Source organism: Sorex fumeus, unplaced genomic scaffold (genome assembly GCF_029834395.1).
Source record: "Sorex fumeus unplaced genomic scaffold, SorFum_2.1 ptg000008l, whole genome shotgun sequence".
NCBI lineage: Eukaryota > Metazoa > Chordata > Mammalia > Eulipotyphla > Soricidae > Sorex > Sorex fumeus.
The window spans coordinates 82342335-82358351 of NW_026606065.1; the positions used below are offsets into that span (position 1 = coordinate 82342335).

The 16017-nt window shown below is 39.2% G+C and overlaps 1 protein-coding gene across 3 annotated transcripts in view; it reads left to right on the plus strand.

Moving 5' to 3' along the window:
- The window catches only part of CDK8 (cyclin dependent kinase 8), a 165688-nt gene that overhangs the window by 60185 nt on the left and 89486 nt on the right, over positions 1-16017 (plus strand). For all 3 annotated transcript variants that reach the window (XM_056109897.1, XM_056109898.1, XM_056109896.1), the window contains exon 2: positions 13230-13305. In XM_056109897.1, coding sequence (XP_055965872.1) covers positions 13230-13305 — 76 coding nt within the window. The remainder of the gene's footprint in view (positions 1-13229; positions 13306-16017) is intronic.

Here is a 16017-nt window from a genome sequence, read left to right on the forward strand (position 1 = left end):
CCTAAGTTGTGGTGCCCAAAGGTTGATTCCAAAAAACACCTGAAACTGAAAGCCAGACTAGTAAAGACTGGGGTGGTCAATGAGTTCTTGTTATAAATGGAGAAAATAGACACATATCAACACACATACCAACAATAGCAGTTCAGAAAAGTGGAGACAAACAGTGGATTTTACAGATACCCATTGCGGACGTGTTAAGGGCCATTCATAAAGGACCGAGCTTGGAAATGTGGCTCGACAGTAGGGCAGATGCCTCACATGTCTGAGTCCCTGGGTTTCATCCTGAGCACTGAAGTGGGGGGGCAGGGGGGAAAAAAGAAAAGGAAAAGAAAGAATCAGTGTTACTCAGCCCTAAGAAAGAAGGAAATGTTTGAAGGGCAATTTTTTCCCCAAAGTCAAACAAAAAAATACAAACACTGTAATATCACTGACATGTGGGATCTAAAAGAACTGTACTTATTTATAGTTGTTGGAGAGATTTGGGGGAAGTAAGGAGATGCTTAAGAGTACAGTAGTCAAAAGTCCTGGAGATTTATTGCATGTCATGGTGATTATAGACAAGATTACTGTATCATAAATTTCAGTGTTGCTTTGAAGACTTATCTTAATCGTTCCTACCACACATACATAAAATGATAATCATGTAATATGATTATGATGATAGTCAAGTGCTGTAGACAATCACCATCACGTTGCTGTAGGTCTATCAGATCAACACAGTGGATGCTTTGGACTTGGCATCAGAGGTAGTTCCTTGGTGTGACTGTCAGTCTACCGGAAGCACAGGATGATGGGGAAAGGTCACTCATTCCCAACTCTCTTCAAGCCTGGAGATTTCAGTTACAAAACCCCCATACCAGGGTTTTTCAGCGAATTCACTCATGGATGAGGCTTTTCTGAGCATATGTGGAGATCAGCCGAGAGCATGGGGGCAGTTGGGTTCTGGAGGTTTTTGGCTGGCGGAACTCTGTTGGGCCAGGGAGGAGAACTCACTTGCCACCCTCCAGGTTGCCCTGAATGAGACAGCCTGGCACGGTGGTCCTGAGACATCTCTACAGAGACATCTGTACAGCATGTCTCTCTGTGCTGCTCTCTCACACTCCTTCTTTAACGGGAAAAAAAGTCACATTTGAGGAAAAAAAACTCCCCAAAATTAGCTAAGTGAGCATTGTTTTTATATTGTAAAAGTTATGAATTACACAAAGGACAATGTGTTAAATTTAAGATTTAGTTAATCTTTATTTGTGATCATTTGGAAGCACATCACAAATGACTGTCAGTGTATGTTGAAGCTATGTGATGCTTCCTTAAAGAAAAATGCCTCTAAGAAAGACACATTGCAAAATGAAATTTTAATGATTGGGTAGAATTAATCTGTTTGACCACAACTCTGTAGAAATGAAACCTGAACCTAACTTACTTTAATGTGATTACTTTGATATTTTTAGTGATCTTAATATTTTCAAGTAGGTAAAGAATACTCTTAAATATATATCATAAGGCCTTATCCATATTTTATTTTGCTTTTTTGGGTTATACCCGGTGATGCACAGGGGTTACTCCTAGCACTGTGCTGAGGAATTACTCCTGGTGATGCTTGGGGGACCATAAGGATACTGGGAATTGAACCCGGGTCTCCCGCGTGCAAGGCAAATGCCCTACCCACTGTGCTATCGCTCCAGCTGCCATATTTTATTTTAAAATTTTTTATTTAGCTTTTTTTAGGGAGGCACATCTGGTGGTGCTGAGGGCTTACTCCTATCTCTGTGCTGAGGGATCTTTTTTTACTGGATCTCAGGGCCTATGTGGGGATCTGGGGATCAAACTGGGTTGGGCTGTGCGCAAGGCAAATGCCCTATGTATTCTACTATCATTTAGGCAGATCTTAGCCATATTTTAAATAAGTTTAATAAAATGAAATTGAAGAAATCTTTTTTAAGATTTTAAGTAGACTTTAAAAAAAACTTCTTTAAAAAATTTTAAAAATATGTTAAGTAAACTTTTTTGCTGAAGTAGTATTTCATCTTGCTTTAGCTCTTCAAGATGTAGTTGATCACTCACTTTGAACACTTTAGTGCACTAATTTATATAGTCTGATTATTTTGGATCATAAAATAATATTTTGGATCATGAAACTAAGGAGCAAATCTTTTATATCTCCAGCATGCCTTTTTACTAAAGAGTGACTGAATGGATAGATTCACTTTGTAAACCAAAATCACAATTACATGGTGATTTGTAAGAGGAGGTCATGATCTAGAGTAGCTATCAGGGACATAGAGCCTCCAGCCTTGTAGGCATGGGGTAGATTGCAAGTTCAAATGCCCCATGACTCATGTTGTACTGAGGTAAGTCTGGGCAGCTCTGTTCTCTGATCTGCAGTGCTGCAGGGGATTTCTGGTCTCACTGGAGCCAGATGGGTGTTAGCACGACAAGAGGGAATCCTCGTCTGTGAGCAATACACATAAGAAGATGTTGCTGTGCCAGAGCCAGGAAGTGTGGTCTCTGGTGGAGTGCATCTATGAGCACTACAGTGACCCAGGGGAGCATCACAACCATAACTTGTTTGTTGCATGTGCAAATACTGTAACTAAAGGAGCACAAGTCTTTGTGAGCCCCTGAGTGAGCACTGCAATTGAGTGTGCTAGAAATTTTATAGACTGACTTGGCCATTTTACTTTATTATATTATTTTGTAAATGAAATAAGAGGGAAAAGGGTTTTTAAAAAAATTTTTAAAATTTGTATTATTTATTATTTATTTATTTTTTACTTTTTGCATCACACATGGTGATGCACAGGGGTTACTCCTGGCTCTGCACTCAGGAATCACTCCTGGCGGTGCTCAGGGGACCATATGGGATGCTGGGAATCGAACCCTAGTAGGCCGCATGCAAGGCAAATGCCCTACCTACCTGCTGTGCTATTGCTCCAGCCTATTTTTAATTTTTTTTTATTAGTGAATCACTGTGAGGTACAGTTACAGACTTACAAACTTTCGTGCTTGTGTTTCAGTCATACAATGCTCCAGTACCCATCCCTCCACCAGTACCCATTCTCTACTACCAATAATCCCAGTATTCCTCCCACCCCACCCCGCCTCTGTGACAGGGCATTTCCTTTTGTTCTCTCTCTCCTTTTGGGTGTTGTGGTTTGCAATAGAGGTATTGAGTGGCCATCGTGTTTGATCTATATTCTACATTCATCTCCTACCCCAAGCCGGTCTTCCAACCACACTTTACTTGGTGTTCCCTTCTTTGTATGAGCTGCCTTTTCTTTTCTTTTCTTTTCTTTTCTTTTCTTTTCTTTTCTTTTCTTTTCTTTTCTTTTCCTTTTCTCTTCTCTTCTCTTCTCTTCTCTTCTCTTCTCTTCTCTTCTCTTCTCTTCTCTTTTCTTTATTAATTTTTATTAGTGAAACACCATGAGGTACAGTTGTAGACTTACAAATTTTTGTGCTTGGGTTTTAGTTATACAATGATTGCGTACCCATCCCTCCACCAGTGCCCATTCTCCACCTCCAATGCTCCCAGTATCCCTCCCACCACCCCATCTCTCCCATCCCACCCCACCCCTGTGGCAGGGCATTCCCTTTTGTTTTCTCTCTCCTTTTGGGTGCTGTGGTTTGCAAAAGAGGCATTGAGTGGCAATCATGTGCGGTCTATAGTTTACTTTCAGCATGCATCTCTCATCCTGGGAGGATGCTCCCAGCACCCTTTACTTGGTGCTCCCTTCCCTATCTGAGCTGCCTTTTCCTCCAGCATGTTGAGGGCAGCGTCCAAGCCGTGGAACAAACCTTCTGGTACTTATATCTACTATTTTTGGGTGCTAGTCTCCCATTCTGTTACTTTGTATTCCACAAATGCGTGCAATATTTCTATGTCTGTCTCTCTCTTTTTGACTCATTTTTGACTCATTTCACTTAGCAATACTTTCCATGTTGATCCACTTATATGCAAATTTTTTTTTGTAGATATACCAAAGATTCTTTAACCAGTCATCAGTTCTTGGACACTCAGTTTTTTTCCCCCCAGATTCTGGCCATTGTAAACAGTATCCAATGAACATATGAGTGCAGATATCATTTTGACTATACTTTTTTGCCTCTTCAGGATATTCCCAGGAGTGGTATTACTGGGTCAAATGGGAGCTCTATTTCTAAGTTTTTGAGAATTGTCCATACTGTTTTCCAAAAGGGCTGAACCAGTCGGCATTCCCACCAGCAGTGTAGGAGGGTCCCTTTCTCCCCACATCCATGCCAACACTGGTTGCTTTTGTTGTTTTGTATGTGTGCCAATCTCTGTGGTGTGAGGTGGTATCTCATAGTTGTTTTGATCTTCATCTCCCTGCATCTGCATCTTCATTAGTGATGAAGAGCATTTTCTCATGTGCCTTTTTGCCATTCATGTTTCTTTCTTGAGAAATTTTTTGTTCATTTCATCGCCCCGTTTTCTGATGGGGTTGTATATTTTCTTCTTTCAGAGTTCAACCAGGGCCTTGTATACCCTTGATATCAACTAAGATAGAGTGGGATTGTTAGTAGGCAGTTGGATGTTTGGTTTCTCTCCCACTTCTCTCTCCATAGAGAACAAAGTCCAATATGTTATTCTCAAATAGTAGGGATAATAGAATTTGTTATATTTCTGGGTTAACTATCTTATCAGTTCAACACTATGCATATCAAAATCAGACTTACTTTGATCTCACTTTTTTCTTATAGCACTGTAACACTGTCTTCCCGTTGTTCATTGGTTTTGCTCGAACGGGACCAGTAATGTCTCCATTGTGAGACTTGTTGTTACCGTGTTTGGCATATCGAATTCGTCACGGCTTTGCCTTGCGGGTGAGATACTCCAATAGCTTGTCGGGCTCTCTGAGAGGGGCAGAGGAATCAAACCCTGGTCGGCTTGACTGGCCGTGTGCAAGGCAAATGCCCTACCACTGTGTTACCACTATATTTTATTAAAATTGCATGCAAGATAAAAATGAGCAAAAGCTTATATACACCAATTAATTTTTTTTTCTTTTTGGGTCACACCTAGCGATGCACAGAGGTTACTCCTGGCTCTGCACTCAGGAATCACCCCTGGCAGTGCTCAGGGGACCATATGGGATGCTGGAAATCAAACCCAGGTTGGCTGCATGCAAGGCAAACGCCCTACCCGCTGTGCTTTTGCTCCAGCCCCAATTAAATTATTTAAATAATTGAGTTATGTAACCATCACCAGGCTCCAAATAGTTTATACAAGCTCTCCACCAACATTTCCTAATGCTTTTTTCTTTTTTTCTTTTTTATTAGTGAATCACTGTGAGGTACAGTTACATACTTACAGACTTTCATGCTTGTGTTTTGGTCATACAATGATCGAGGTCTCATCCCTCTACCAGTGCCCATTCTCTTAACACCAGTGATCCCAGTATCCCTCCCACCACTACCACCACCCCATCCCCCTCCACCCCACCTGCTCTGTGGCAGGGCATTCCCCTTTGTTCTCTCTTACCTTTTGGGTGTTGTAGTTTGCAATAGAGGTATTGAGTGGCCGTTGTGTTCTATCTATAGTCTACATTGGCACACATCTCCCAACCCGACCCTAGCGGGTCCTCCACACACCCTTTACTTGGTGTTCCCTTCTCTATCTGAGCTGCCTTTCCCCCCAGCATTCGAGTCTGGCTTACTAGCAGTGGAATAAACTTCCTGGTCCTTATCTCTACTATTCTTGGGTGTTAGTCTCCCATTCTGTTACTTTATATTCCACAGATGAGTGCAAGCTTTCTATGTTCCTCTCTTTCTGACTCATTTCACTTAGTGATCTCACTTTCTGTTTTTGTGCTCTGTTCTTTAAGTATTACAGAAGTCTCAAGAGATATAGTGGATTTTAAACACAAGTGTTTTAATTGTATTTTTGGTACAGTGAGTGCTCATTATGTTTTGCTAGAAAGGATGCTATAAAACTATTAAAGGTTGTTACAGAACACATTTTTTAGAATAGGGACAAAACCTAGCAGTGTTGCATGGGCAGTTCTTAGTGCTGCAAACTGGATTGATGTCCCACTGCTGCTTAGGGGCCACCTGAACCACACCTTCGGGGTGAGGCATGTGTTGTCGCTGGAGCTTCAATTCAGGTATCACACATCCTAGCCCAACCCCTGACTAAAAAATTAATGTTGTAAATGTGTCTTGTTTTGCCAACTAAGAATTTGGTGTAAAATATATTTGGTAACAAAGATGAATGTATGTAAGGACTGCCAATAATTTAAAATAAGGAATGATTAAGTGAACATGTGTGAATGCAGGATGCTGTTCAGATGTTAACCAAATTCACTGTATTTAGGTTTTCAGGTCTGCCGTTTGTACCCTTCCTTGTAGAATATGACCTCTTTTCTAAGATCAGTAAAATAGGAAAGTCATCAAAACGACAATTCCCCAGCTGTATGAGTGGGGGGATGGTGTCCACACCTGGTGGTGTTTGAGGGTTCCTGAGAGTACTCAGGAGACTGTATGGGGGATTGAATCCGATCTCTATACAAAGCATGCACTTAGCTCATTGAATACTCTCTCTGCACAGAACTTCTCTGGCTTTTTTCCTCAAAGCCAACTTTGCTTGTGTTTTTCTCCTGTCCTCTGTATTTTCTTTTTTCTTTTAAAATTTATGATGCATTTTTCCTTCTGGCCCTGAATATAATTTCCTACTGACTGAATTGAAATGTTTTTGCTTTCAATTTTTCCTCTATCTCTATCAGCAGTTTCTTTTTTCTGGGTTCTCTCTGCCAGTACTTGACACATTCATGTTTCTTGTATTAAAAAATAACAGCAGGAAATCATGTTTTACTTTTTGTTTTCTAGCTGCTGACCTTTTTTCCCCTTCAAAGAATCACCTACATTTATTATTTCAGTTTATGTACGCCCCATTCATTCTTTATCTTTCTGCAAATAGACTGCCATTATGTTACTGCAGCTGTTTTTTCTGATCCACTATCCACCAGTGACTTCCTCTTTGGTAAATTCAACTTCTCAGTTACTTTGTTTACTGTCTTGCTTATTTGCTCTCTTGCATTTTGTTTGTTTTTGGTACACAGATGGTGGTGCTCAGGCCTCTGCACTCATGGATGACTCCTAGTGGTGTGTGGTTAGAGACCATGTGGGATGCAGGGGATCAAACCTGGGGCAACTACCCTACCTACCTACTATACTATCTCTCCAGTCCCCATTTTTCCCTTTTAAAGATCTTTTCTTTGGGAGTGCCCCAAAACCAAACAATAACAATAAAACCAATCCTACCAATTTTTTTTTCCTTGACCGTTCGCCTTTTTGGCCACATCTCATTTACTCTTGTGGCTCATTGTTGTATGTGATTACAGTAAATCAGGTTCTTCAGCTTTCTCTTGAGCTTTAGATGTTTATTGAAGTTGCCATCTCCACTTAGGTACCTCGTAGGTTCTGCAAAGTCAACCTATACAAAGTGGAACTATCATCTTTCTGTTCCCCAAGTAATTTTCAGTGAATAATGTTATTCACTGGAGGCAGAAACCATTATTCACTTGTTGCTCAAGGCAGAAACCATTATTTAAAAAATTAAAAAAATTTATTTTAATGTAGACAATGCCCACAACTGTTCATACGACAGTTGAAATTGAGATTACAAAGCTCCAATATTAAAATCAGTAAGCATAAAATTCAATTTTTATGTGAAAATTGCTTTATCTGATCATGGGGTTGTTAAGTCCTTGTCTAAGAATTAAGTGCTGTTTGTTGCTAGTTGAGTCTTTTGTATTATTGTTTTTGTTTGTTGAATTTATTTGGCATCTGTGTTATTTGCCATCTACTTTGGTGTGCTCCTATTGGAAATTCAGTGTTGATGAATTAGGAGGTATTGTGCAGCTGCATAATCCTTAAGATCTGTTTTCTTGGCCAGTGAATTGACATAGAAGCCATTGTTTTTATTCTATTTACCTTTTGCTTTTGGGGCCTCACCTAGCTCTTACCAGGGTTTATTCCTTGTTCGGTGCTCAGGGATCACTCTTGGAGAGACTTTCGGAATCAGATGGGGTGCCAGAGAGTGAGTCTTGGTTGTTTGCATGCAAGGCATATGGCCTTACCCACTGTACTATCACTCTGGCTTTGGAATCTACTTCCCCTTTCTCATCCCCTGAAGTTTGAATCACTGAACTTCAAAAGTACCAAGTTATTCATGGTTGAGTTTCAGGCATCAGTCCCTTCACCATTGACCGCTTTCCTCCACCGGTGTCCCCGTTTCCCTCCTGGCCCCAGGCTGCTTCTATGGCAGGCACTTTAAACCTCCTATCAACTTTCCATATCCTCCTGAGTGACCATTTTGTACATCAGTGTTTGGTTGTACCCTTCCCTGACCTGTTCCCACTCCCTTATACCCCAGTGGCAATTTCCTACTGGAACCAGCTCTCATGCTCATTGTTTTTATTTATTTGTTATTCCCCTACTATGGTTATCATTTATTTATTTTGGGTGACTACATCCAGTGATGCTGAGGAATTTCTCTTTTTTTATTTTACGGCTTTTTGGGTCATATCCAGAGATGCTCAGGGGTTATTCCTGGCTCTGCACTCTGAAATTACTCCTGGCAGTGCTCAGGGGACCACGTGTAAGGCAACATTGTATTACTGCTCTAGCCCCTTTTTCTTTATTTTTTTTAACACCTTCTCCTTATTCTCAGTATTCAGTCAACAAGTGCTGTTGCTATTACTTCACATCTCTGTAGTCTGTGTTGTGTAACCACCATCATCTCTCATGAATAATTTTATTTTTTGAATTTTATTTTATTTTTATAAAGTTGTTCATAGTAATTTATTCCATTCAATATTCCAACACAAATCCCACCACCATTACACCTTCCCACCACCCTCTTTCAAAATTTTCCACCCCCCACCCAAAGCCTGCCCCAAAGCAAGGCCTAAATAATTTTTTTTGTATTGCTTGTTATGAATAATCTAAAAATGATCCCAAAAAAGTTGCTTTAGATGAAAGTGTGTGAAGATTGTTATATCTCACCCTAGAGCCATTAAGCCCTTGTATAAGAGATTACCTACAGATTGAGACCTGTGCATGTATGTATATGTGTGTGTATATATGTATATATACATATATATATAAAAAATTCCTCCACTTCCCCAAGATTGTAAAGCTTTCTGCTTTACACCTTATCAAATGTGGTGTGCTACTTTCGGTACATCAGGGTCGTAGAGTATGAGATGTTGCACGGCTGTGAATGTGGCCGCATGCGTCAGAAATTCTAAAATTTTTAATAGGGTGATACAGCTGTAGTTAGTTTTTTAACCGATGGTGACTTTGGGGTCCAGAGGCTTCTCTGCAGCTTGTTGTTCTCTTCTTAGATTTTGTTTGTGAGTCTCTGAATCATGGTTGTTAATGAACTTATATGGTGCCAGAGACAGTTTGTGGACATCTCATGAATAATTTTAACTATTTACTTGTAACTGGTCTCTCTGCCTCTTGTCCTTATTTACTTCTATTCATTCAGAAGGCAGTCATGTTTTATGGCTTTCCCAAGTAAAATAAAATATTCTCTTGTAAAATAATTTAGTGGAGTGCTTTCTGTTATCCTTCTTGGAATGAGGTAATGCATATTCTGGTTCCTAATTATATTCTAGCCAGTTGTTTTCTGCATCTGTTCTTAATTAAATGCTTTTGACTTACCATAGATACCTCACATCTTCATACTTTTTTTGGTGGTGGGGGTCATTTCTCCTAACTGGTGTTCAGAAAACCCAAATGATTCTTAGTGAACTGGCTGTTGGTTCTGTGTTTAAGTCAACGCATGAAATGTTGCTTGGGTCCTGTTGTGCCAGAGCCCACCTTGGTCACAGCCTGTGCTCCTCAAGTGCCTCCAGGCCTACACCTGACAGTGCTCAAATGGCCAGGGTGTGAACCAGGGTCTGGTTATAATTCTGTAGTCTCAGTACTTTTCAAAATGTGATGGGGAGTTGGGTATTCTGATATTCCCAAAATCCTTTCATAGAGTCTACAACTTTTCACAGTAGTGTTATTATTTGCTTGTTGCTCTGATTCTAATAGATATATAAGGTGTCATAATGTATAGATGCCATAGATCTGGCTAATGGGTGTGTACATTTTAAATTCACATTTTAAAGTTTCAAACAGGCAGATATTGATAGGTCAACAAAAGCTTTTTAGAATTCGCAGTAACATCCAAACAGAGTAGAGGAGTATTGATTCAAAAACATTTGAGGACTGCAATTAGGTCTATTTTATTAGATGGTATTTTCTTTTTTTTCTTTTAAAATTTTATTTATTGACTTTTGGGATCATACCCAGCGATGCACAGGGGTTACTCCTGGCTCTGTGCTCAGGAATTACCCCTGGCAGTGCTCAGGGAAACGAACCCAGAAACTCCCTACCCACTGTGCTATTGCTCCAGCCCTGAGGGCAACAGGTTTTAAATTGCAACCATTTGTACTTTAGTGAAAAACATCATTTTTTGAAAACAATAGAATTTTATCCCTGCCTCCCTCCCTCCCTCCCTCTCTTTCTCTCTCCTTCCTTCCTTCCTTCCTTCCTTCCTTCCTTCCTTCCTTCCTCCCTCCCTCCCTCCCTCCCTCCCTCCCTCCCTTCTCTCATTTTTTTATTGCATTACCATGAGTTAGCCCATTACAAAGCTGTTCATGATTGGGTTTCACTCATACAGTGTTCCAGCACCTATCCCTCCATCTGAATACATTTCCTAGCACCAATGTTCCCAGTTTCTCTCTCCCCCAACCACCCCACCCCCTGTCTGCCTCTTTGGCAGGCATCTTTCTTCTCTCTTTCTCTTTCTCTCCCTCTCTCCCATTTTCCCTCCCTCTCTGCACCCACTTTTTTTATGTCCTCTAATCAGGTTTTAGAAATCAGTTTTTGTTTTACATAAATATATATGTATGTATATATATACATATACGCACATTGGAAAGTTATGCCTGTTTGAGTAGATAGAATAAACATATCAAGTTAGGAACTTTTTTTTTTTTTGCTTTTTGGGTCATACCCAGCAATGCACAGGGCTTACTCCTGGCTCTGCACTCAGGAATTATCCCTCGCGATGCTCAGGGGACCATATGGAATGCTGGGAATCAAACCTGGGTCTGCCGCGTGCAAGGCAAACCCCGGACCCTCTGTGCTATTGCTCCAGCCCCAGGAATTTTTTTTTTTTTTAAGTAAAGCAAGATTTTATTGAACAAAATTTACTTAGATGAGAGGGAAGAAAAGTGAGAAATACATTTTCAAGAGAGAATATGGGATTCTCTAGACTAGAAAAAAGCAAAAAAAGAGAGATACATGTGGAGACTTGGTACATGGGCTTCAAAGAGCAAACCAGGAACTCCACTTCTTGAAAACCACTTTGAGATTTGCAATCTTGCTAATCATACATTTCATGCATTTATCATTCCAGTGCCTCACCCATCATTTTTCCTCACAATGTCCTGAGAATTCCCCAGTGGTTTGTCACCCTTATGCAAGCTTGGTTCTATAGAAAAAATATTGAGTTCTGATGACTTTGACCAAGTTGTTCCCTTATTATGTTTCTGTTTTATCCCACATATCAACAATCTCTCTTTTTAAAAATCTTAGAGGTATTAGAGACACATACACATACACATACATAGTTCTAATTTGTAATTCCACAAAATTGTAAACCTTATGAACTTTTCAAAAATTTATTTTATTTGATTATGGTGTCACCTGGAGTGATATTTATTTGCTTATGGTGTCATCTTTATTTATTATGGTGTCATAATTTATTTGATTATGGTGTCATCTGGAGTGATAGCACTCATCTGGAGTGATAGCACAGCGGTAGGGCGTTCACCTTACAAGCGGCCAACATGGCCGACCCGAGTTCGATTCCTTCGCCCCTCTCGGAGAGCCCGGCAAGCTACCAAGAGTATTCGATATGCCAGACACAGTAACAACAAAGTCTCCAATGGAGACGTTTACTGGGCCCGCTCGAGCAAATCGACGATCAACGGGAGGGCCATGGTGTCACCTGGCTGTACTCAGCTCTTACTCCCTGGCTCTGTGCTTAAGGATCACTCTTAACAGGTTTGGGGAAACATGGAGTACCGGGGATTGATTCTGGGTCAGTCCTGTGCAAGGCGAGTACTATCTCTCAGGCCCCTCAAAAACTGTATCTTTCTTTTTTAGGGATATATTAATAGAAAAAAAGAATGGAATAATTCTGTGCTATACATTTTATAATTTACATGAAAGTAAATGTTCTATACATTTTACAATTTACATGAAAGTAGCTAAATCCTACAAATATACAACTTAGTAAGAGTGAAGAGAATTAAGAAAATATGAAGGGGAAATTTGAATAGGTTTATAAAAATGTATTTTATTCAAAGAAGGAGAATGTTCCCTTTATATTAGAAATGTAATTTAGAGAGGCTGGAGCTATAGTACAGTAGGCTAGGTTGCTTGCCTTGAATGCAGCCAACCTAGATTTAGTATCTGGCACCTATTATGGTTTCTTGAGCACCACCAGGACTGATCTCTGAGTGCAGAGCCAGGATTAAGCCCTGAGCTCTGCTGGGTGTGACCCCAAAATTTAAAAAAATAAAAAATATTACTTACAGATGCTGCTTAAATATCAAGATTTATAAGTAAAAGATTGTAATTAAAATCTCTTAATCTAGGGCGCTAGAGTGATAGAACAACAGGGAGGGCGTTTGCCTTGTGTGCAGCCGACCTGGGTTCAATCCCCAGCATCCCATATGGTCCCCTGAGTGCCGCCATAAGTGATTCCTGAGTACAGAGCCAGGAGTAACCCCTGTGCATCGCTGGGTGTGACCCAGAAAGCAAATAATAATAATAATAATAAAATAAAAAATAAAACTTGTTACAAACATTTAAAAAAATCTCTTAATCTAGTATAGGGCAACCATAAATGCCTTGACAGTCACATATTAAATGGAGGAAGTTCATTTCTGAATTTTTTATGTCTTCAAATGACTATAGTCTTGGATATATCTTCTTATTCTTCTGAATCTAGAGTCCCTCATCAAATAATGGGATTGAATTTATCCTGTCTGACATCTTGTGATTAAACATGAAATGTGTCATATTTAACATTTTGTGATTATGCATGAAATGCATCAAATGTGTATTAACTATATGATTTGTATTTTTTTTGGAAATTATAAGCATAGATATATCTTTATTAAAATAACTTTGTTTTTTTTCAGGAAAGATGATAAAGACTATGCTTTAAAACAAATAGAAGGAACCGGGATCTCAATGTCAGCGTGTAGAGAAATAGCGGTAAGGAAAGCTCTTTTTATTATCACTGTTGTTGACTGACTTGTCAGTGTTAGTTTTGTAGGTTTGGCACAAATAAACATATTGGTTAATTTGTCACAAATAAACATATTAGTTAAAACTTTTAATGTAAACTGCCTGTAGTCTATATTAATTTAGATTATGTGCAAAGTGAGCATTATAATTCTCTGACCCCCAAATATATATCTATATATCTATATCTATATCTATATTTTTTCTGAAGTAAAAGTAGCATGTAGTTCTAATAAAATTTTCATATAAATTTATCCATTTGGATTAAGATAATCTGTTGTTTTTATAAATACTTCTGATGCTATTAAATAGTTACTATTACAGTTTCAGTCAATTTAATAGTGATGTTCTTGCATAACTTATTTCTCTTTTAATAGGATAAGATTATATGAATTTAGAATGATACTTTGTTATTGATTTTCACTGTAGCTTTTCTTTTCTGTTTTCTTTTTTTTTTGTAATAATTTATTTCTTTATTGAATCACTGTGGGAAAAGTTACAGAGCTTTCGGGTTTAGGTCTCAGTCATGTAAGTATCAAACACATTTCCCTTTACCAATACTTATTTTTAACCGTGAACCCCAATAGAACCCCACCTCCCACCCCTCCCAATTCCTGTGTGGCAGATGAGTTCTAGTTAATACTCTATCTACTTTGACTAAATACATTGTTTCGATAGAAGATGCACAATTATTGTTTAGAGTTTATGACCCCCCCCCCCCCCCCCCCCCCAAATCAGATATGCTGAAACAACGTTGTGAAATGATTTGCTTTCTACAGCTTGGTTTAAGAATAAAATGATGTCGCGTGGCCGCAATAGCAGCCGCGCGGTTTTGGATTTCTGCTGTTTTACTAATTAACCCTGGAAGTATTTCTATTAAAAGTTAGATAGTTAAGAGATTGGTTTCTGTGCCTCCGGGGCCGTGGCTGTGCCGGAGAGCCGCTCGTGGGGGGCAGCTGGTGACCTCGGTGGGGTGTGAAGGACGGCCCACAACGCCCCCCTTCCCATGAGGCCCCTGCCGCCTCCCGCCCCCGGCTCAAACCTGCTGTCCACAAGGCTCCCGTGCGGCCGCCATCTTTCTTTGCAGAGAGGAGCGGGCGTTCCGTTGTTTTCTTGATTCAAAATTTTATTTTATTAAAGCACTGTGAATTACAAAGTTATCCATAGTTGGGTTTTTGAGATACAGCATTCTATCGCCAATCAATCCTGACACCAGTGTCAGCTTCCCTCCACCAGTTCCTCGGTCCCTTTTCCTGTCCTTATGAAATAATATGTTTTTCTTTTAGAAGTATATCTCTCCATATGTAATTTGAACCTTATTCTGATTTAGAAGATAATATTTCTAGTTCTTTATTAAATAATCATACATATAATTTTTGAGATTTCATTTTCATTTTTACTATGATAAATTATGGGTCAAATTTTTTGGTTATAATCAGAATATCTAGAATGAATATTAATGTCTTTGATATTTTTGTTTCCATGCCTTATATCTCATCTTAGATAAAGGCTACTATGATATGGATGTTAATTTAAATAATTTTAACTCATTTATTAGATTTAAAACATTGGGATTTTAACTAATATTCATCTATTGTATATCATGTTGACAAGAATTGGAGAAGGTAAAAGTAAAGAAACAGAACTAGAAGGAGGACTGGATAGGGTTCCTGATGTAGCTTTTCATACAGTGATCAATAAACAGATTCTTAAATCATTTAATAATAAAAATAGCATTTCAGCACTATGATAGAAATATATAGAGAATGGTAGAAGATATATACAGCACTGTAGAACTGTCCTCCTGTTGCTCATTGGTTTGCTTGAGCAGACACCAGTAACTGCTCCACTGTGAGACTTGTTACTGTTTTTGGCATATTGAATACGCAATGGGGAACTTGCCAGGCTCTGCTGTGCAGGCGGGATACTCTTGATAGCTTGCTGGGCTCTTCAAGAGGAATCAGGAATCGAACCTGGGTCGGCCACATGCAAGGCAAACGCCCTACCCACTGTGCTATTGCTCCAGCCTAGAAGATACACACACACACACACACACACACACACACACACACATACACATACACACTTATTTATTTATTTAAGAAATACTTCATTTAAATGACATGAAAGCTTATGACTTTTTTTTGGTCATGGCATTTTGTAACCAAAGGTATGCCATATTGGAATTGTTTTTTGTTTAATTGAAAAGTTTTCTGTATACTTGAATTTGCAGCCAGGTACTTGTGCATTAACTGACAGTTATATTCATTACTACTGAATATATTAGTATATTGTAGTGAGTTTTAATGAATTAAAAAGCTATTGAGTGCGGCCCGAGCTATAGTTATAGTGGGTAGGGCATTTGCCTTGCTTGTGGCTTACCTGAGTTTCATCTCTGGCATTTGGTATGGTCCCCAAGCATCACCAGGAGTAATTCTTGAGTGCAGAACTAGGAGTAAGCCTGAGCATTGCTGGGTGTGAAGCAAAAAGAAAAACAATAAATAGCCATTGAGCAATACTCATTAATGTTAGATGATAGTGATTACTGTGTGCAAGCAAACACCCTATCCACTATATTATCCCTCTTTGATTCTCATTTAATTTTTGTGTATTGTAAGATGTAGGATTTTGAGGCTGTCTCACCTCACCTAATCTGAGTGTATGATTATTTTTTCCCCAAAG